This window comes from Histoplasma capsulatum (assembly GCF_000150115.1).
Source record: "Histoplasma capsulatum G186AR genomic scaffold supercont2.8, whole genome shotgun sequence".
Classification (NCBI taxonomy): Eukaryota; Fungi; Ascomycota; class Eurotiomycetes; order Onygenales; family Ajellomycetaceae; genus Histoplasma; species Histoplasma capsulatum.
The window spans coordinates 1,110,116-1,133,061 of NW_025544808.1; the positions used below are offsets into that span (position 1 = coordinate 1,110,116).

A 22,946-nucleotide genomic window follows, 5' to 3' on the forward strand; every position below is an offset into this window, starting at 1 on the left:
GAGACACCCACATCAACATCGTCTGAGTGCCACTATCGCCATGTCCGTAGCCGACAGTGTGATGGGCCCAGTCAATGGCCATCGCGGCAATCAACCAGATCTGAAGGAGATGATAGAGTACGAGAAAATTGTGAATCTACATGACCAGATATTCTCTGGAAATCATCCAAGGTTAAAGGTTCCCCAGCATGTTGTTCGCAAGGTTACCACCCGCTCTGTGCAAACACCTCCGCTCCCTATTGTCCATTCAATGCCTGCAGAGCCGCTGGAGGCTCCGCGGATAAAAACGCATCCCATTCCTTCCAGCATGCAGCCTAACACATTGGCATTGGCAAATGGTTCTGCTGCGGCGGCGGCTCCGGCTGGGGCTGCTCCAGCTGCTTCACAGGCCGCTGCTACCTCCAGTCACAGCGGTCCCAGTGGCCATCTAGCTACTCAAAAACCAGCATCTGAAATTGATCCTATCTTCCTTACCAAATCTGACGATCTGATTAGAGCTGAATTACAACTCCAACGGCAGCGGGTTGAGCGTACATTGCGTGACCGGATTGAGCAGAGGAAGATTGAGTACAGACTAAAGACGTGTCTCCAAGAAGCGAAGCCTGACTTCGACGTTTCAGAAGTCTTGAGAGAGGCATTGCTACTTGTTAAACCTATTTCAACAACTGATCTGGATGGGGCTAATGCAGACACCGCAGCCAGTGATTCTCTCGAGGACAACTCGTTCTACTCGAGCAAAGCCCCCGATTCTCCTCAAACCGGTGACCGAACTCAGCAGCTATCCACCGCCGCCCGACAAAATCCGGTCCGACCAGTAGAAGACAACGAGATTCCTTATGAAGGTCATGTAGTCCGGCAGCGTGTTGAGGATCGCAATAGTGATTCCGGTGATCGCGATATGATGGATGTGGAGATGCAGGAACCATTGTATAATGTTGCGGACAAGCATGGGCCTTCGAGGAGCCCAGAAAACCTTACTCCTCGTCGCCCCAGCCCCAGCCGATACCATGGCCGGGAGCAGCCTGATATGTACGATGAGCCAGAATACTCCCCACCCGGTCCAGATATCCCTTTGAGACGGAGAGAGGAAGAGGGAGATTACATTCAGGAACCAGTACCAGGTATACACTATAGGCGGAGGAGTTATGGCAGGCCGGTAGATCGTGGTCAGGATGCGAGGCGTGTTACACCACCAGGTCATGACATTAGGGTCGTCAGAAATCATATCACTTCTCCAGCTGCCCCACAGCCCTCGAGAGTCTCTCCGCTTGCTGTTTCAAAGGTGCCGTCACTTCCCCAAAGTCGGCAACAGCGGCACACACGCCCTGTCGATAAGGTGACCAACGTGCACGGATCTGCACGTACAAGCCCTGAAACTGCTCCGCCCCTTTTAAACCCCCGAAAACGGCGACGTACTCAGGAGAATAGACCTCGCGTTGCCAATGAAGCAAGGGTGGCAGACTCACCCGATCAACCCTATATCAAGCCCGAGCCAGTTTCTCCTCCGGTATTGTCCGATCTCCCACTTGCTAGCTCATCAAAACAGCGACCACACCACGAGGGACCTGTATATGTTGATATTTCCTCCCCGCGATATTCCCCTGTGGACAATCGGCGGGAGAGTGGACAAAGAAGAGTATACGAGGAACATACAGATAGAGGCTATGATATGGGACACCCTATCGATTTGAGTATCCCGCGGTCTACATCCAGAATTGCTTACACGAAACCACCTCGCGATGACCAAAATCTACGTCGTGTTGCAAGCTTGCACAATGCTAGACAGCCTGAGTATGTGCATGACTATATAGAGTCGCCAACTGACTACCAACCCCGACTGATACGAGCTACTTCCTATGCCGTAACCGACCGTCCAGCCCCGCAAGAAAGGGTTAGATATTATGAGGAGCCAGCACAACCGTACGGTAGAAGATATATATCTGGGGACGTCTCGCCTCCCCCACCATCAAGGCTCCGTGAATCTTATCCGGAGATAGAGCCGGAGCCCCGTGTCATGGCCCCACCTCAGCGACGCGTAGTAGTCGACGCTGATGGCAATCGATACATCGAACAAATAGCCACCCCAGCCCCCAGGCTCCAACCGTTGTCTACTCCATCAGGAAGATTCGCGAGGATGGAGTCATATAACGAAGGTCCTTCCCGCATGCCAACCGGTGGCATTCGTGCTAGCTCTGTAATGGAGGACCCTTACCGTGACCGCCGCTACTCCCAAAACATGCCGCCCCCGCCTCTAACTTATCGACGGGCACCAGCGCCGGAATATCCTCGCGAAGTCGTTCGTGAGCGGCCCATCTATGCCCGTGAGGTTGACGAACAAGGACTCGCCGACTACGCACCTCCTCCTCGGCATGCGACCTATTTCGAGGATCCCTTGCCCAGGGAAGATATGGTGAGGATGCCCAGCGTTCGGCCCCCACCGTCGCGATATGGGGAACCTTCCCGCCAGCCACTGCAACGTATGCAGAGTAACAGGCCTGGCGGGCGTGAGGTAAGTGTGTACGTGGACGATGAACCACGTCCGCGTCGCGAATATGCCCCTGTTGAGCGGGCTGGGTTTGCGACTGCTCGTCCTGTGAGGGAGGAGCAGTATTATGACGATTAGGAGGCCTGGAGGATCGGGATGGAAAGAGTTAAGATATGGTGCAGCAACGGGTTGCGCGGAGTTACTACTCGGCTACTCCGTAAGTAACAAGGGATTCTCCTCCCTTCAGATACACTGGTAGTTATTGTGGCTGGGCATGTTCGCGTGGATGAGCTAGTGTTTTGGGTTTTGTTTTTTCGTTTGATTTCGAGCGGGCTGCGGCATCAACAACGCCGATATGAGCAAGTGGATTGAGAAGGCTGTTTCTGGAGGCAAGCGGGCGAATCTTCCCACCACATCAGTTATCATCTAAATATTGGATCGATTTGAACTCAAGATTGCCTAGCAGTAGCCCGCAATGATTGGAGTGGCCCTACTGACTATTCTCTTAATTTTGTTATTTACTTCATCTTTTTTTTTCATTTTTAAAATTTTTTTCGTTTCTATGATCTTTCTCGATATTGTCGTCGATACCTAATCTACCTACTAAAGGTGCCTTGTTGAATTTGATACCCCCGGAGCCTAACCGGCACTCATTACTTCTATGCTCTCCGTACCAGGGTACGAGTTCGGATTATTGCCAACTGCCAGGCTCAGAACTTGGAAGTTGGAGCCATGTTCAACTTGGAACCTTGGGGTTTTGAACCACATTCAGCCGTTTCGTACCCAATTCAAGCGTTGCGAACATTTCCTTTCCCCCTCTTGTTCAATGACTCTCAGAATGTGTGTGCTACATACACTATTGTGGACTAGCACATCACAAAATAAATGCCTCAGCTGTTAATAAAACTGCGTACGCAGTAGTGTCTTATCTCCGCATTTCCAGTCGGTGCGACATGTGCGATGGCTGATCTACATGATTTCTCCTCCGGTTGACTTCTAAAAATCAACGCCATCCTGCCTTACTGAGCCTAGCGCTTAGAGAAAGGAACCAATCTTGCTAGAAAGCAAGGACCATCATTTGAGACTTGCCATCCGACGACTGTTCAACGTGGGTGCGCCATAGGATACAGCCTAGAAGCCCATGTTTGCCGCCTATTGATCGAGCTAGATGTTGTCAGACTCACAGCACCGCTATCTCGATGATTTTACGGCGGCCCTTCGGGCTACACCAGTAACTTTCCTCCTTCTTCCCCGTAGGCATGGAATGCGTTTCATCAAGGCCGGTACAAACTCAGATATTCCATCTTGAATGCGTTCGCCTGCACTACCAGACTTACCTTGAGGCGCGAGGTGTGTGGGACGAGGATCGAAAGAACAAGCTCACTAGATTTTATGAAGGTGTGATGACGACCGGCTAGCCTTGTAGATTCAGGGTAGTAATATGGTCTCTGTCTCAAAGGGTTGCCACTAGCATAGACCAGGGGCCCTGCAGGCATGTAGTTAAACCAGTTCCCACTTGGCTTCCGTCAGCCTGGTAACGTGATAAGATAGGCTGGGGATTTGGTGCCAATTCTCCATGTATCTATCTGATGGAAGAGATGACAAGGCTCAAAGAGCAGCGCTACGTGCTAACTACCCACTGAAGTTTATGTATCATTTAGTTCAATGTGTCGTAGTTATAGGGTTGCTGCCTCTCATATTACACTATCTTCTGCCATATTGCCTTTAACTATAAGTTGTAGATAAGAAGATCAAAGCATATGTTTTCTATGCTGGTTGAAGATATTATTTATCTCAAGATATCAACAAAAACTCTTCACCAACATAATTAATCACCTTTATTACTCTGCTTTTATTTTAACATATACAATTGATTTTTTTTTAATATTATTATTCTATCAACTATCAAAGACCTATTCTACTCTAAATCAAGATTTACTATACATAGTAAATTCTTTATGTGACGGGTCAGCACCTTGTTAGCAGTTAGCTTACGCAACCAACCCTCTATGGCCCGCTCACCTGCTCCGAGCTAGTCAATAAATAACATATGACTTTGTAGTCCCTTGAAATCTGTTCCCCACAATATTGCCACATCGATATCACCAGCAAAGATTTACTATACAAAAGCTGCACTTTCATCTAGTAACGAATTGCTGTCAAGAGTTTATAATAAAGAATGCCGGAGCGATTTACTTCAAAAGGATCTACTGAATATGGCTCTTAAGGATGAGCTGTATCCGCTTGTTTGTAACAAGGTAAGTTGTTTCGTTTGGCATTTGACCTTCATACTTTCGCAAAATAGCCTCGCTTTGGCATTCGGATGCCTGGGCCAAAGCTCTACTGAAACTACTGCGTATTGTTTCCGGGAATGTCACCTTTTTGGGTAGTCAAACCACCTACGGTTCCATTGGCAAAAAAGCCTGAATTCTTGCAAAAGGCAACGCAACTATACGCGGAAGCCGACTTTTAGACCAGGATATAATGGTTATTGGCGTTTTGCGGGAAGGGGAAGGCGGGTTTATTCGAAGTGGAACAAACTCCTTATTTGCGGAGTCCAACGTTGAAGCCATTTATATATAATACAGGTAGGTGGCCACTTAGTCCCATAAATAAACGAAAACCTTGGAATTTACCGCCCATGTTTTCCCACAAGACGAACACTTAAATTTATATTCCGGGTGGCCATTTTCCTTTCTGTGCCATCCACTCATATACGACTTGTACCAACCCGCGAGCAAATCATTACCACCCGGTCTTGATATATCCTCGAAGCATACAGCACTCCATCCTTTCCAAACTTTCCTCTGAAATCTACATTCGTAAAACATCCCGAGGCGAACAATCACCCAAGCCATATCTGTCATTTCCAGCGACGTGGCTTATACTGAACGTTACATCAACTATTATTTTAGGGCCCCCCGGAGGGAACTACCAATTTCACAGCATGGGAAATTGATACAGTGGATATATTGAATCATTCTGTCGGGAGAAAGTTTGAGACCCATTTATAGCAGGGAAAACAGATTGATAAATCGAAGTCCTGAAAAATGGCAACTTGATGATACACCTTGCCTTTTGGATGGATACCAAATTACGTTGTGTTTTGTTTCTCAATCAAGAATTCGAGTTCAAAAAAAAGATAGGTCATTTCTTTCCTACCTTATCCATTGTATACAGGCCGGCCCCTTTGTTTCAATGAGGATGTATGCACACTCGACCCATGGACATAGAATGGGGGTTTTGTGTATTCAAGGATTACTCCTGAAAAATTGTACGGAAGCTTGATGTGGGCTAGTTATTATTAGCCTAGAGCGCCATTTGCAAACGCTCAAATGTTTAAATATTTTACCGTTGGAAGGTTATTCCTTCCAACTCCACGTTACCCAACCTGTCACTCCCCCAATCGAATCCACCTCTCTTCCTCCCTTGCCAGACAAGCCAAGCTGCTGTCGAAATTCGTAGTTCCCTTTTATTAAAGTTTCTAGCATTTCGTCATGTCGGGTTTGGTTTGGCGTTTGATCATTTTTAACTTGCTCAACTGTTTGGAGTTTCCGGACAGCCGGGGGTTAAAGTTTTAACCTATATATATATATATATATATTGGCGGATCCGTGTCCCATATAAGACATGATCCATGGAAAGCTGAGGGTGAAGAGCGTTTCCATGCTCTCATGAAACCATTCTCGAGCCGTTCAACTAGATAATGACGAGGGCCATGACGATGATAAAAATTACCACTGTTCAACACATTGCCATAGTCTAGAACGTAGGAGTATTCTCTATCAAAAGCCATCAATACGCTGTTGACATAGCGGCTGTATCAGATTTTCACCGGTGTATCCTGCTCCAACAAGAGCGACATCGTTTGACGGTTGTGGGGGGGAAAGTCCTTCAAGTGCGCGATTGAGACATCAGGAGACATCAGGAAATACAGTAGCATATGTACAGTACACAGACATGTATGCATACACCGAACGTTCGCGCGAAGTCTATGACATCTTCATCTCCAGCTCTCCCGGCCGGAATCCACAGCCTCGCTGACTGATCACTCACGTGATCTGTCTGGGGCATCCACCTTGCTGAACCTTCTCCGCCCACTTTGCAAAGTTCTATCTATCTCGCTGTTGATTTTTGCTGCTTCTGCTTGCTTCTGGTTACCTTATTCCCCCTGTGCTGCTCTCTGTTGCCCCTGCAGACTTCCTGTTTCTATCTTTCTTGGTTTGTTGGCTGCTGTTGTTGCTGTTACCGCTGCTACTCCTGCTGCTGCTGGTATAGCAGCTAGTGACCTGGACTTTGTCCTTCCCATCCTACCGCTGCCGTCCACATATCCTTGCAGCGACACATTAACAGACACCCTTGAGTGGGAGAACGATGAGAGTTGTTGCTTCTGTCCCGCCCAACGGCAGTTTCTGATCCCGAATCCCAATCCTGCTCCGTCAATCAATCCACTTGATCGTGTGTTGATTCGAGAGCACTTGGACCTTGATTCCCTGCCTAACCCTCCTAGCCTAGCCAGCCGCCTAACCCGCTCTTTGTCAGGCCCTTCGGCCAGGATCTGGTGTGCAAACCAGTGCTGGGATTTTGTTGGTGCTCAGCCTCTAGTATCGCTTGTTCCTTCGAGCCCTGGTCACTACCCTCAACAAAGCCCAGACAAATCCGACTCCAGCTTCAACGACTGCTCCCCATCCTTACTGCCGCCAACTTGGGAGTCTTACGCTTGTCCTTGCGATAGTGCTGGTTCACACCACGGTCTCAGCTCCCACCACCTCTCTCTCGCTCTTCCCCCTGCTATCTCATCCAGGGTCACTTAAATACCCTTGCCAATCCTAACCTAGGAATTCTCTCCTCTCCTCGTGTAATCTCCTCCAACTGCCATCTGCTCCCTCAAAATATTTTTGAGGGGACAGATTTAACCGGACCATCATCATGCACAAGATCACCAATTTTACAGGCCAGGCCCGTCATGGGTGGGAAAGAATGACCCCGACATTTAGCATTTCCCGGCCTCATCAGGACATGTCGCAGGCCCTTCGAAGGCCCCATCACCTTCCTCCAGTTACAGTGCCGCCGGGAGCAGATGCCACTGTAACTCTCTCCTTCAACGTCCCCTTCTCCTCAAACCTTGCCGGCCCAGATCCCGAAGATGTCCTACACTCGAGCCCCGGTGCTTTCCAACGGTGGACATTTCCTGAGGGAACGCCCGAGGGTACCCCGATCCATAAACTCCCCGTCCACGCAAACAACCTAGATGCGCTGAGAAAGCTATGTCGAAATGTCAGTGAGTCCAGCCATGGCAGAATTGAAGCCACCGTAACTTCATCAGAACCCAAGGCCGTCGCCTCGTTACAACGCCGCCCGCAGGGACTCGTCACCAATGTGTGTATTTCCGGCGATGGCGAAACTGTCCAGCAAGTACGACAGAACATTTTGAAGGAAACCCCGATAGCTCTGGTACGTGCTTGTTCAGTATATCTCTATAAAACTTTCGCTATCCTGGCCCTGGTCCCGTCTCTAAATAGGATTCTCGATTCACTAACTCTGAATAAAGAAGTGTGCTACGGTTGACATTGATGTCAGCCTAGTCATGGACAAGAATACGAATGGCGTCCGGTCAAGTGTCCTTGAACACCTTGACACGCTGGCACGATATACCGGAGCAGATATCTTTCTGCTGAGCCCAAAAATCCTTGATGCTGACAGCGCCATTGCATCCTCGTATGGACACTCTACAGAAAACGGGCTAGAAAACCGGTTTCGCGTTGCGATATACAGTGATGTGGAAAGTGCAGAACATGCCAAAACTAGAGTATTGATCATGATCGACCAAATTGTAGGCGCCGTCATCACAACGCTTCTAGTACCGTAGCTTCATTGCTAACATTCTGTAGTTGAAACGCCGTGTCGATGCGATGAAGCTTGAGTTGTCAATGCATACCCTGGTCTGTGGCCGTACCCGCAAGAACATCAAACTTATCGAGGCATCAACCAACACTGCCATCTATTTTCCACCACCGTTCCCACGAGTTTTTGGCTATACCCCGCCTGGGGGTAGCCGAAGAAGTGAAGACGAAGTTTATATTACCGGTGAAACTCAAGAGCAAATCAGCCTTGCAAAGCAAAAGTTGCACGACCTCGTCAGCGGAGTCAAGATCTTCATGAAGAATGTAAAACTATCGTCGAGCAAAATCGACAATATTCTCCTGGATCGTTTGGATAAAGTTCGGAAAGTGATGGAGGCAAATGGCACCTACGTTCTCTTCCCATCGCTGGGCAGTCAGCATGGTATTGTTCGCGTTCAAGGATCCGAAGTCTTACATATCGAGCGAACGGTCAGGGAGATCATGGCGTTGGTGAGTTTTTTCATTGTTTTCACTAGACACAAGGTATACAGACTCACTCTCCTACCCAGGCCGGCCAATTTTACAGTGCATCTTGGTGGCTTATTCTCCCCGATCCTACCCAATCCGGCTCAATGAGAGGCCCGTCCCCGGCTGATGTTAGGACTATGCTCTCTGATATTTGCACGAATTCGGGCGCTGAGGTCAGCTTTGATAAACTGACCTTCACCATCAACGGCTCGGATGATTCCGTCAAAGCCGCCATGATGGTGATCCAACAGATCCCCTTCGTTAAGCGAACCCCCTACCAACTGCGTGTTAAGATCGAGCTAGCAAATGAGCACAAAGAGTTCGTCAGCGGCAAGAAAAATGGCAAGATAAATAAGATCATGGGTCAAAGTGAGTTGTTCACTCTCTCTTGTATGCACGAGGTCTGCGTGTGAATTCTTATCATGGTTATGTTGGCAGGCAATGTTCAAATTATCTTCGACGGTTTCAATGAGTACAATTTCTACATTGACGTCTGCGGAACTCAATACGATGCTACCAGGAATGGGCTTGACCTAGTTGAGCAGGAAATGCCTGCTTCTATATCGTTCCATGTTCCTGACCAGTACCACAAGCGAATAATTGGCATTGGTGGTCAACATATCCAGCGGATCATGAAGAAGTATTCCGTTTTCGTCAAATTTTCAAATGCAATGGACCGTGGCGGTGTTGGCAAGGAGGATGATGACGTTAAAATCGACAATGTAATCTGTCGGACCCCTGCTCGGAATGCCCAAAACCTCGATTTGGTCAAACAAGAGATTATGGACATGGTTGAGAAAGTTGTAAGTTCAACAGGTTTGAAATACGCTACTATTATAGTTTGCGGTTCCACTTACGAAACTGTAGGATGCGGAATTTGTTGCTGAGACCGTCGTCATTAACCGCCTGTATCACCGCGAATTACTAGCCCGCATGTCTGAGATTGAGGAACTTGAGAAAAAATGGAACTGCAAGATAGACTTTCCAAGCACTGAGTTGGCAAGTGATTTTGTGACCATTTCTGGGCCGGAGTATCAAGTTCCTCAGGCGGTAGATGCCTTCCTGGTAAAGATCAACACGTTTCCATACAATCTAGTCTTGTAAGATGAAAATATACTAATGATGTGTAGGGAATGGTGCCTGAGAGCCATGAGCTTTCCTTCCAGACTTCCACGGAGCTTCGAGAATTTTTCAAGTCCCCCGAATTCTGCAATGATGTCCGAGGAAAACTCAAAGAGCAATATGAAGTCGATGCAGTTGTGGATATGAGTGCGGAAGAGCAATCGTCCTCTGAGAACCAACCTCCACCAGAAGACCGGATCATGCTCGGGTACACCCGGAACAATGCCGGCGGACTCAAAGACGCCATTGATTTTCTCATTTCTCGACTCGTATCCCATGGCCTTGATGCAACAACCGTCAAGGGGGCCATCCAGAGACCCAAATCAGACTCCTTCGAAGAATCCTTACCATTTTTCGATTCTAAATTGCTACAACACGCCCCAGCGCCTTTAGCAACCGACTCCCCAACACGCCATAACTTCTCAGACGACGCGAGCGATCGGGGTTCCATCTTCGAACGCCTCCGCAAGCCAGGCAGCATCTCGTCCTTCTCGTCCTTCATTGGACGCAAGAACCAGTCTGGGTCCCCCGGCTCATTCTTCAAACACGCCTCCAGCAATGCTTCCAAGGCCTCCCTCATATCCATGGAGTCTCGTGACAGTGGATACAAGAATCCCTGGAACGACTCTGGTGTGAACCTCCCGGAGGACGACGTCTTAAACACCAACGGATGGGCGTCTCGTTTTGATAACAAATTCCCATTTGGGACTGCGCCGGGAGACATGACACCCAAACATGACCTTCGCGCCTCTTTTGACAGTGGCCGCCCAAGTACTTCCAATTCTACTTCTGGATACCCGGCTCCTATCGGGCCACCCCGTTGAATCATAAAATAAAATTAAAAGGAACGAACAATAAAAGTATAACATAAGGAAAACCGCGCGCTTCGAGAGCCCTACTTTCGTGAACATTTTAACCATATACATGCATGATACATCGCTACATACAGTCCCCCAAAGTCATTCGCAATATACCCCTCTCTACAATACCAGTCTACTGCAATCGCTTTTATGATACCAAAGGAGTAAAAAGCTAACGTCTTTGTTTAACTTTACTTAGCCATTCTTTTTACCTATTGCGCTAGCTTTTTTTTCAATTTGCTGTGTTTGGTTGTTTTCCCTTTTTTATTTTTCTTATCAATAACAAACGTATGTTGCATGTGTTTTTTGAGCCATTTCTCTTTGCTCTGTTTGTTTCCTGAAAACTATATATCTCTATATATATCTACTATTCAACTATATACCCTGGATGGAAGGGAGAGCACTTTTCGTTGGTTGAATCAGTTTTTTTGCGGTTTTTCTCCATTTTCTTATTTTTGGTGCTATATTGGTTTCTCTTCTGTTCTGACTGAAAATAAAAGTTGATTCGGCGTTGTTCTCTGATAAACTACCGGGTTGATGATACCATACCTATTTTCTTTTTCTTCTTTTACCCCGTTCTTTCCTGCTCTTCTTGAAATTGCTTTAAATTTAGTCTTTTTGTTTCTTTTTTGCGGTTTTATGTTGATTATTATCATTATCCCTTACTTCATCCTCTTTTTTTTGATTTCTCGCTTTCAAAATCTCGTTTCCTGCCGGTTTTCCCCCTTGTTTCCCTATTTTGTAGCTCTTAAATTTCCCCTGGGGCTGGTTTGGTTGATTGGGTTAACTGGTTCTGGTGGAATTGATGGAATTGATTGATGTCTCTCTTGCTCTTTTTTCCCTCCTGTTATTATTTCTGTATTTGTGTATCTCCTTCACCCACCACCATGCAGTTAAAAAAAAAAAAAGAAAAGAAAAACAAGAGAAACTAAGAAAATAAATTTTTCAGAGAGCCAACTTTGGATCTTTATTCCCCCTCAATACTGAATATAATATGTTTACGGACAGCAATTACGGGGGAAAAAAAAAAGGTGACAAATTGATCAGGAATCAAATTTGGACGAAATCCATCATTATTGTATTTAACGAGATACAAGATGAAAAAATAAAAGATAAAATGGCCGGAGTTAAATAAATCAAAAACTAGAACGACAAATAAAAGATATACTCGAAGAAATATATGGCGAGGCCCAGCTCGCCTTACAACAGATAGAAATAGACACAAACAATCATACCCGAAAAGGTTGTGTGTGTTTACCAACAACCCCTAGCCACACAAACATTCAAAAAAGAAAAAGGCCGTCATCGTTGGGGGAAAGCAAAAGGAACGGGAGGGAAAGGAGAAGATGAAAAAAAAGAAACAAAGAAAGAGAGAGAGAGAGAGAGAGAGAAAGAGAGAAAGAAAGAAAGAAAGAGAGAGAGAGAGAGAAAAAACATTCATACCTACCTCCACTCTCCTCCTGCCTATCATTCAATGATGTGCAGAAACCCAGCGCTGACTGGGTGGCCCTCTCCACCCGGGTCTCTTGGCCGCCTTTTGCGGGTTTGGGTTTTGTTGCTCTCGGCCGCTGTTGAGGCTGGCAATATCGCTGGTCGGCTGGGATACTCTCCCGGATACTGTCCCTCCTCTGCCACTGCTGCTGTTGCTATTGTTGTTATTGTGGATGTAGTTGCGGCTTCCTCCACTACTACCGCCACTAATACTACTGGGATATAACGGAGTGGAAACATGGGACTGAGCAAAAGAGGCGGAAGAGGAAGGGATTTCAGGAATTGGACTAGGGAAAGGCACGGGAATGGGCGCACGAAAGATTTGGGGTATATATGGATATGAATATTGAAATTGGGACTCTAGATGTCCGCTGGGGGGCGGTTGATGCTGTTCTGGCTGTGGGGAAGCGTTGGGGAAGTAGTTGGTGGTGCCGAGGAGGCCTGCTGATTCGAATTCTCTTATCGTCAATCCAACGCATCAATAGGGTATCAACAACGAATGTATAATATGACTTACTTTGAGTATATAGCGTGTGATACAAACTCAACGCTTCTATATGCGATTGTAAATCCATGGGAATGGGCTGCAATCCAGAATCGCCCGCACCCATAGCAGCGCCATCCACAGTAGTGGTCATATCCGCCGACGAATCTGCGTGCATATTCCTTGGCCTGGGCCTCATCACGTCCGTTTTGAAGTTCTTTTTGATCTCCTGAATCATTTTATCCAGTATCACCTCCATTTCACGAGCCGATCGAGCAGCGCTCTTGTGGCTTGAATAGGTATCTGGCATTCGCCACTTGATGTACAGCTTATTTGACGTGTCCGGCAGCGAATAATTCCCCGGATGGTGGCAGATGTATAAACTGCAGAGGTAACATGCCGGCTTGCTGCAACCTATATATTTATCATCAGGCTCAATGAAGTTGCAGCCATGTTCTTCAATGTAGCTCATCAGGAGAAGTTCAGCGTGTATCAGTGTCTTGGTTTTGAGCTTTTCACTTATCCCCTGTGTAATTTCATCTGTGCTCTGATCAAGGCGCTGTTTGAGCATATTTTCCATCATTTCTTGACTTGCTTTGTCCGGTGTCATCCGGCCAATAATGCTCTCTACGGACGCTTTCTTTAACGGGAGACAGATAGGGCTAGGCGAAGATGGCTCGATAGGTATGACCTCAAAATTACCGGTAAATTCTTCAGGCAGCTGCTTTGCAGCGCTGACAAGTCTTCTAGAGCAGGTTGCATGCTTTCCAAGCTTTTTAAGCAGCTCCTGAAGACGTTGAAATTTCGATTGGCACGATTGCCCATGGGCGGCAAATGAGTCTAAAGTGTCGATCATGCCCGAATATCTAAGCCCATGGCATTGCTTCACTAAATCAAGGCACTCATATTCATCCTTTAAGGACTTGCCGGAGGTGAAGAAACGATTCAAGAACGCCCCAACTCGGTCCAGCTCGGAGACCCTTGGATGACCTGGTACCTTGGCTATCACAAACCGTCAGCTCCTGGCACTTTCCGAAGGATGACATCTATAAAAATTTCAGTATACCACCAAGTTCTTTGCGGGCGGATTGCATGATTGGGCCGCACGATTCATACATTTCGACAGCCACTTCATGGTAGCGGCGGATTCGAGGCTGGTTAAGGCTGACAACTTTGTGAAGTATGTTGTCTTGGGCATCAACGATTTCTTCGTCGGGGGATCCCTTCGCAATAGAGTGCAAGATAGACAAAATATCCTGCAAAAATTCGAAGACCTCGTTGGGAACGCCCCTGTTAGCTGCGATAAGCACCTTGGTGATGCCCGGCTGAGCATCAAGGGCGATGGCGGTGACATGATCCGAACCCGTGTCAAAGGCACAAATGTACGCAAGCGCGTTGCAGAAATGGTGGCGAAGCCTCCTGTTATGAAGCCCTGGTTCGTTCGATATTATCTCTGCCTTTCGACGGTCACCTCTGACCTGCCCGAGAGTTTCGAGGAGGAGGATCGAACCGTAGAAGCGGTGGAGGAGCTTCGGGAACATTTTCTCCGTACGTATTCAATGGGTAGTTTGGGGTAAAGAATTTACTAACAGGCATCAGAATTGCCTGAGAGAGAGAGAGAATAAGAAATATTCACCAGGGAAGGTGGACGAAGAGGAAGTAAAATCCACGGTTATTGGGCATCCATATATACTGATGACTTGTGCCTTCGATCCAACTTCCTGGAAATGGACTTTGACAATCGAGACAACTGGCAGCCTGGTCCTGTCATTCTCTCTCCTTTCTTTGTCTTTTTAAAGTCGGAGACCAGGCTAGATAACACCTTTCCACGCACTTCCCCCGCCTTCCATCTTCCGCCCTCATCCCAGTTGCCTTCCAGCCTTGCATTAAACAACTGCCGCGCATACGCTCGCAAGAAGAGGATTGGTACACTGCGGAAAAAGAAACGTGCAGAAATGGTCTCGAGTTCGTGGCAATGCAGCTTCTCGGGCCCAGCGCGTAGAGCGTAGGGGGCCAGGGAGAATATGTATGCAGATACATACCTTGCGAATGGCAATTGGTGGTTGATCGAGAACTTCCGCCCAATCGCCGCCGCGCCCCGCAGCATTGCCAATGGGATCAATTTCTAATTTTAGTTTGGTTCAAATCCTTGCACTGAGACTGATAGACGGACAGAACAGACCACTGGTGAAGCTTGCGATGATGATGGGCGAATGCCACGTGATCTCATAGCCCTAATTTGACGCATCCCTTGACACCGTTTGGAATGATTTCCTACATGTAAGTTCTGAGCATGGCAAAAGACAGCCACGGATTCGGTATTCATACCATCACACCTCCGTTGATCCCCTTTAACCACTAGTATGTATAGCCCTACAAATTTTCTGGACGAAGCCTTCTTGCTTTACGTAACTTGTTTTGCATCCCCTAATTTCATCGGACCAAATGTGTCGAACTCTCGATTCGTGGTGATGCTCTCAGAAGACTCCCATGATTAAAATCGCTGCTTGCGAGCAGAAGGAAGTCTTCGATAACTATAAGAGGAATTCCATCCCCTGGAGGATAATTCTGAAAGAAATTGTGAAGTAAATAATCCCAGAGCATAAGTTATCATGAAAGTTCTAAATTAAAATATAAATATGTATCATTAATTGAAAATGTGTATACACAAGAAAATGAAAGATCCAAAAACCAAACACTATATAGAAAGGAAGTAGAAAATCTCGAGGAAAAAAAAGAAAAAGATAGACAACGAGATAAAAGGAGCCACGTTGATAAAAGATTAGAACAAATACAAAGCGCAAGGAATGTCGTTTTCGGATCATTTTTCAAGCAACATGTCAAGAATGACAAAATAGGCAAAGGATGGAAATGGAACGGCCTCTGATGCGTAGATATACACACTCATAAGTAAAAATCCTAGAACCAAAAGACAGAATTCGCAATTTGCAATAATTAAATAGTTAGCTTGATAAAGCCCAAAATTCTTTTGTAGTTACGGTATTAGATAAAGGCGACTAGGGGGGGGGGGAAACAACTTTAAATCCAAACGCTAGAAGAGAAACGAAATAAACTTAACCCAACGAAATGCGCTCACAATGTACTGAACGGAAAATTGGAAACAAGAAACAAGAGTAGATGAAGAATGAGACTGAAGATAGGAAAATACGTTTGGAACTCCGGGTAAATGGTTGATGAGAGATGGGTTTCATTGGTTTTTTTTAAAGTTGCCCTGAAAGAACGGCTTCGGTGGCTGTTAAATCCAGACGTTAGCGAAACGCAAAATAATCATTTTTCTTGTGGCCTTTTTTTGTGGCTGATCGGAATCAAAAAAAAAAAAAAAACATACCGGAATTGATATACTGCCGTTTGGCATCAAGATTGATATTGAATCTCTGTTCAAGCTCCAGCTTGACACTCTTCTTCGTAACAGTCATTAAATCTGCGGTACGAAGGATATCACGGATCTCTGCAAGCAGTGAATCGTCACTTGGAAGTCCCGTGAGGTCTACCATCTCCATATCAGGGCCGGTACCCAACATCTCCGAAGGAGAGAGGGACATCCGGGACCCGGCAAAGCGATTAAGCTCGACTTGAGAAACAGGTCGTGAGGCCGCAAATCCGTATTCAGACGCCGGTGGGTGGTAGGACCGAGTGCCATAGGAGATTCCTGAAACCTCAGAACGATCGTCTTGTTGGGTTTGCGCTTCCCAAAGCTCGATTTGGTATTCTTCCCACTTTTTCTTTGGTATGGATGCGGGATCAAATTTACCCTCGTCTGAGATGACAACCTTACGACCTTTCTCTCCAGTGACGATACGGGTGTTACCCCAGGTGAAGTCATCCATGTGCCAGAAAGAATAGAGCGGGAGGCCAAGGGAGAAAACGGGCATAGCAAGGATATAAATGATCATCCAGCCAACCATTTCCCATTTGCGACGGACGATGAAAATAATGGCTTGTAGACCATAGATAGCTCCGAGCAAAATAAATGCCGTGATTGGAATCAGCGATGGGTTGATGGCGATAAGGACAATGAGATATATGACATATGCCACTGTCACAGGCTGGATAACGGTACTCAGAAGATCGACAAAGACAACGAACCTCATGCTGAAACAACAGAACCCACAAAGTTGCTGTAGAGGAATGAGTTCTATGAGATTGTGGACGGTCGAGTTAATCCATCTCCGGCGCTGAGACATGAACACAGCCCAACTATCAGGTGCAATAGTCCAGGCATGTGCATTGAAGAGGAATTTGGTTTTGTATTTCGGGTGGTGCTTCAGAAGAAGTGTGGTGAGATAACGATCTTCACCCAAATGGAGAAGATTTTTCATGTGTAGAGTGTCAACGCGGATCTCGGCATAAGCTTCTACGACTTCTCGACTAACGAAAAGAGGTTTTCCTGTGTCTGCGGCTCTGATACGGTACATTGTGAAGCAACCAGGCAAACATGTCACCGATCCGAAAAGACTCTCGAACGCTTTCGTCAAATTGTGCGAGATGTAATATTCGTAAACCTGGATCATTGTTATTATGGAAGATTTGGCATTGTTGAGTCCTGTTTCTCCACAAAGGCCGATAATACGTGTATCCTGAAGGAACGATGCAACCATTCGAGTAGCAGAGTCCGGAGCTACCATGGTATCTGCATCTACTTGAAGTATGAACTCGTAGAAGGTGGGGTTGACCCCGATAATGTTGCGAATTTGGTGATGTATTTCAAGTTCAAGGGGACTCATTGGGTGGTTGTAATGGATACGGTTTAAGAAACGCATTAAGAGCATTTGCGAATCTCTCTTGCCACGGTTTCCAGGGCGAGACACCTCCGAAGGCTTACCAACCTTAACAACAACCAAGAAGGGTACGATATGGCCTTGAACCTCGTATAATCCGGAGTAGACTTTGCCCATGTTATGTTGTTTCATTCCTTCTCCTAAGCTTTCAAAGCTTAACGGTTCGGGGTCCACAGTGTCTGAAACGCCGAGAATGTCCAAGACGATCCGGGGCGTAGGTCGATCATTTCCTTGTCCGATAATCATGCCATCGCAGATGACAACAAGGAGTTTACGTTTGTCATCATACCTCATTCGAGCCATTGAGTCGATGGCTCGGCGCAGAGACTCTTCATCTTCAGTGTATGCTGGAACTTGACAAATAATAAATTTATCAAGATTTTCAGGTAGATTTTTCTTTCCAAATTGCAATGCGGCAAAGAACTTGAAACCAATGATGGTGACTAAAAGGAGCGATATAGCGAGGATGAAATACTGGGCGAATTGACACTGGGCGGAACTTCTAGTATCCAGCTTCCCAACCTGAAATAAATTGGCCAGGCAGGTGCGCATGGCTTGCTCTCGCTTTCCAAGTGGAAGCCGATTGAAATCCTCAGTGATATCCTGGCCGGGTCTTTGTTGAAATAGATTGACAACAAGGGGATCCATAAAGTTGACATTGACGTCTTTTGGGGCCTGTTGACCAGGGGGTGGCCTCGGGCGACGGCCGCCTATGACATAGTTTGTCAAGTCGTACACATAGCCGTCGAGGACTGCGATTGCCTGATCCTTATCCACGAGTGTTTTCAAATATTGAGGAGAGTAGCCAACATATCCCTTCTTGTAGTTTGCTCTCAACATTCTCATTTGATTCCAATACCAATCGGGTCTATAGTCATCAGTGAACGCTCTGAAGTCGTGGTATTGAGCATTTGGATCATCGTCTCGTGAAACTTTGACAGAGCCCGTTCTATTAGTAGACCTGAAATCCAGGGGTACAGATGGATCGACCTGGCCATCAACGCCATCACAAAGAGCGCTAACTTGCACAGGGAATAGTTTCGTTGCATCGAGGCCGGCATACTTTTCCAACGATTTCCGTGGAACGATTTTCGGATAGTGCGAGGGTATGAAAGCGCCCAAATCGAACACTTCTCCCCGAATAGCTATATAGGCATCATTCTTTTTCCCGTCGCGAGATGAGAGTTCATCGGGTGAGAAGACATATTGTTTCGGGCAAATTAACTGGGGAAAGCCGATAATGAAGAAGACAGCAAGCGCACAACTAAACCAAATAAGGAGGTTAATGGCAAACTTTTCTCGCCAGGCAATACGCACGTCTTTGCGCTTCATTCGTCCAATTAATTTGATAGTAAAATCAGGAATGTAGAAGGTAAGCAAATAAACGATTGCCAACCACCGTTTACGACTGCCGGAGACCACAACGTCATCAACTTCTTCCATTTTCTTCTCATTACCTTTCTCGGCCATCTGCTCCCGGGTTTCCAAATTCTTGAACATGTCACCAGAATTAAAGGCTGATGCCCCCGCATCGGAACGGCCGTCGATGTCACGAACCCCATAGAATGGCTGCTTGGTTTCATCTCCGTATATGTAGGAGCCAGGTAATGGAGATACATCTGGCGAGTTAAGGAGACGAACTTTTGAGTCTCCATATGGGGCTTTTTGACCAACCCCGAGCAGACCATCTTTGTCGTCATCTGTGCCATCTCCGCTGTAGCTGGGGAGAACCCGTTCGCCAACCCTTGCAATGTCCGCCCAACATCTTTCGCTTAAGAATACTCCAGTGCTTCCAACTCGTGCTTCATTTCCTGGCCATCGTTTTTCGTCGACCACCAATTGGCATTTTTCTTGCTCGCTGCCCACGATGATAGATTCTGCATCTGACAAACCAAGGAATTCACTGAATGGAAGAAACACGCTAAAATCTGCATTTCGAAGCCGCTGACTGATCTCTGCAATCCCGAAGGTTTGAACCTGCGATCGCACGCATTTGCTATCGAATTGATTCGCGATTCGACGATCGTTGGGTTTCAGGCAGAAAACAAAGTAGGAATTGACATTGTCTGCAGCCAAAGACTTATTGATATTGTCCAATGATACAAGAAATTGAGCAGCAGCACTCTGACCAGGTCCATTTGTGGAATCTCCCTGCTTGCGCTTTTTAGAGCCTGGAACTGAGGTCAAACTGGCCCCAGTATCGTCGTCAATATCCTTATCCGCCTGAGTTGCGCGAGCAGTAAGTCGGGGAGGTCTATCCATTTTGCGTCTTGCCATACTTGGCATTCTAAGAGGTTTCGAACTGACTTGGGCTTGCATAATAGCCGACTTTTCTTTAGGGTGGCGGATAGTTTGGAGTGCTTCTTGACCGAAAAGATCGCGCACGAACGCGCTCCTGGAGGAAGTGATGAGGTTCATTAAATCGCCAGAAACCAAGTCGCTGTTTTCCTCAACTAATCCCTGGACAGGATAATCGACCTCCCCCGCAAAATGCCTAACTGTAAAAGTAGCAGCTTCATTTTTTGAAGCGAAGTTGCTGCCAGGAAGAGTAGCCGTAGAGCTCCCGACAGAAATGGCCGGATTTTTGTTTGCAAATCGCTTTCTCAAGCTCTCAAGTAATTGCATATCGGATCGTCCGCGCTTCGTCTGGTCATCCAGGATCGTCAGGATTCCGTTGCCCTGTTTCAGCAAGGCTTTGACAGCATCAGAGTTATCAAAATAGCTAGTCGGAGGGACGCTAACTTCCTCCGCTTCGAGGATTTCCGCCTTGTGGTCGAAGAAGTTTCGCAAGCAGTAGTTATAAAGCGATTCAGTAGCGGCGTTATTCAAGAGCTGGTCCAATGTTGAGCCCGTTGCGGACGTTTGAGAAAAACCGGGGAAGTCGATGATCGAAATGGTGTTGGCCACCGCATCCTCGGCAGCACATACGCGCTGGTTGATGTTTTCGATTACATAGGCAACCAGAAGAGCGTACAGGGTCCGGGCGAGGTCATCAGCATTACTCCGCGCTCCTTTAGGATCAAGCATAACAGTTACACGTTCCCGATGAATGGTTTTCGTTTTATAGCCAAGGCTTGTCTCGAGATCATCCACGCTGAGTCCGAGGAACGCAGCGATAATTGCTAAAGCGTCCTTATTTTTGACAATAGTAACAGTTTCACCGCCTTCATGTGAGTATCCACCGCTCTCCTCTGGGCCCGTTGTCGTTGATTGGCCAGTAGTAAATTCCAGCTGTCCGATATGTAATATGCATGCAAGTATCTGACAGATCTCAGCTATTTCGCTCCTGGGGAACTCCAATTTGCGGAGCGCATTTTTGAATTGTTGGAAGCCCTCGGTGTCGTTAATCCCGACCTTCAGTTGCGTGGGATGGCCGAGGTACCGCCATCTCTTATGAGAAATTGTGCCAGATGAATGGTTGCCGGTGTTTCCACCGGTGCGGATATCGACTGAACTGTCCAAACCAAGATGCGCCTTTTCAGCTGCACTGGTTCCTGCAAGGAGATAATATAGCACATGGAAGCTTCGTTCACCGGTAGGAACGGACGCGATACGGCTTCTTTCTAGCCGGTGATCCAAAAGCTTGCCACCAATTAAGGTCGGGTTGAGGGTTGACGAGGCATCATACTGAAGCTCGAAAAACAGACCCGCTTTGGACGCAGTCGGGGTAGTAACTGATTTTGTAGTTGTCAAAGTATCGAAAACGAAGGCAGCGAGCGAGAGCTTTGCTGAAAGGGGTGTGGATGATAATGACAAGAAGGAAGAAAGAAGATGGGAGCGAACGGTTGTCTTCCCGGAACCAGTTTCTCCGCTAGTGGTAGTAAAAAAAAAAAATTAAAAAAATCAGCATTCCCCATGCAAGTTCACGAGGGGAATTCTTCTCTGGAATGCAAGGCTTACAGGAAGATGACAGCTTGGTTTTCTCCTCTCCCTCCCAGGCGGGCCCAAGCACGCCTAGCCAGATCGTCTGCTTCCCCCATTGCGCTTCCTTCCCTTTGTCCATCCGGACCGCGGGTGGAAGAAGTGTACGTATTCAGGCATATCAATCCTTGAGACGATAGCCGTGCCGTCGGAAGGGATACATGGAATCTAAAGCCAGAAACCGAAACCAAGTTTGTTAGCGAAAAATTTCAGGAAGATATCTGACTTGGTGTAAAATTCTTTACCTGCTTGCCAGATGGGCCGTAAGGTGGGTGTCCGATTGAAGATGGGCGGGAAGTGAAGGCAAGGAGGATTGTGCGTGGGCAGGAACAGATCCCGTCCCCGTCAATGAGTGGAGGGCCATGGCCAACGTCAACGGTTAGGGAACGAAGCCCACCTGGGCTGATAGAAAAGGGTTCAATCAAGCAATAACGACAGTCGACGACTCTCTGTACTGATTCGAAGGGCAGAATATTTTTGATTGACGATTGGCGTTCTAAGGCATTAGGAAGATTAACGAAAGGGACAAGAAGGATCGTCAAGAGGCAACGAAATATAGCGAACAAGATAATCAGTAAATCAAGGGTGGTTTAAGCTATTCTGTTCAGTCTCGTTACGAGTCAAATAGCAGAAGCAAAATCGGCGGTCAAGTAAAATGCTCCTACGCGGCCACCAAAATAACGAAGGAAGAACGGTCCTCAAACGAGGAGAGAACCCAAGGCAAACGACACGAAAGGAAGTGGAAGCAAAAGAGCGAGTGGCATCGAGGGGAGTATCTCTGGGAAACACGAGGGCCAGAGGTGAGGTTGGTTTCAAGAGAAGTCCAGCGAGCGAGCGAGTGAAGGAGGAACGGGCAGTGTCGAGCCGCCCAGAAGGGAAGTATGTGTACGGAGTACCATACGACGAAATACAGGTAGGTATTTTTACATACGTATGTACGGTATATTACGTTTCAAAGATTACCCGGCTACTTCATGTTTTCCACATCCGTATTCTGGTTCGCTGTCCCGCGATCACACTTTGTTTATATTTCAAAATAACAGTGCATCGAGTTGCGCTAAAAAAAATATTTTTTGCTCGCTGAGCCAACTGGCAGGTTGTAAGTTGCCCACTTGCAGCTGGGATCCCCGCCCTTGCAAGATTTATCTCGAATGACAGGCCTGGAAGAGCAGGCTGCCGTGTTGCAGGGTGCAGGCCTCCCCCCAGGTTGTCTCGTCTCGCCAGGGCGACTAGTTTCGCGATCCAAAACAAGCGGCAGGCTCAAAATCTATTTTAGGCGAGTCTAGAGCATGAAAGAACAAACAACAATAAGCACAGAGAGAGGAAAACGTCACATAATTAAATATATTCTTGTCGACTGAGGTAATAAAATCAACTAAAAATAAAAAGTGATATGGACGGAGAACGAATCGT

At 46.9% G+C, this 22,946-nt stretch overlaps 5 protein-coding genes across 5 annotated transcripts; 2 read left to right on the plus strand and 3 right to left on the minus strand.

Annotated features, from left to right (window-relative positions):
- Positions 1 to 40: 40 nt before the first annotated feature.
- HCBG_06174 (uncharacterized protein) lies at positions 41 to 3,062 on the plus strand (the record flags this gene model as incomplete). Its single annotated transcript, XM_045433223.1, has 1 exon — positions 41 to 3,062. One exon carries the CDS (start codon positions 41 to 43, stop codon positions 2,621 to 2,623), a length of 2,583 nt encoding a protein of 860 aa, XP_045286391.1.
- Positions 3,063 to 4,692: 1,630 nt separating this feature from the next.
- HCBG_06175 (uncharacterized protein) lies at positions 4,693 to 5,343 on the minus strand (the record flags this gene model as incomplete). Its single annotated transcript, XM_045433224.1, has 2 exons — positions 4,693 to 4,863; positions 5,122 to 5,343. The coding sequence occupies 2 exons, from the start codon at positions 5,341 to 5,343 to the stop codon at positions 4,693 to 4,695; spliced, it is 393 nt and encodes a 130-aa protein (XP_045286392.1).
- A 2,071-nt stretch (positions 5,344 to 7,414) lies between these two features.
- On the plus strand, positions 7,415 to 10,802 carry HCBG_06176 (KH domain-containing protein; the record flags this gene model as incomplete). The annotated part of the gene is made up of 7 exons (XM_045433225.1): positions 7,415 to 7,939; positions 8,037 to 8,318; positions 8,377 to 8,838; positions 8,880 to 9,225; positions 9,295 to 9,659; positions 9,724 to 9,921; positions 9,987 to 10,802. The coding sequence occupies 7 exons, from the start codon at positions 7,415 to 7,417 to the stop codon at positions 10,800 to 10,802; spliced, it is 2,994 nt and encodes a 997-aa protein (XP_045286393.1).
- Positions 10,803 to 12,309: 1,507 nt separating this feature from the next.
- On the minus strand, positions 12,310 to 14,354 carry HCBG_06177 (uncharacterized protein; the record flags this gene model as incomplete). The annotated part of the gene is made up of 3 exons (XM_045433226.1): positions 12,310 to 12,770; positions 12,847 to 13,815; positions 13,880 to 14,354. 3 exons carry the CDS (start codon positions 14,352 to 14,354, stop codon positions 12,310 to 12,312), a joined length of 1,905 nt encoding a protein of 634 aa, XP_045286394.1.
- A 1,680-nt stretch (positions 14,355 to 16,034) lies between these two features.
- Positions 16,035 to 21,897, minus strand: HCBG_06178 (chitin synthase; the record flags this gene model as incomplete). The annotated part of the gene is made up of 4 exons (XM_045433227.1): positions 16,035 to 16,066; positions 16,163 to 21,423; positions 21,513 to 21,701; positions 21,779 to 21,897. 4 exons carry the CDS (start codon positions 21,895 to 21,897, stop codon positions 16,035 to 16,037), a joined length of 5,601 nt encoding a protein of 1,866 aa, XP_045286395.1.
- Positions 21,898 to 22,946: the final 1,049 nt, after the last annotated feature.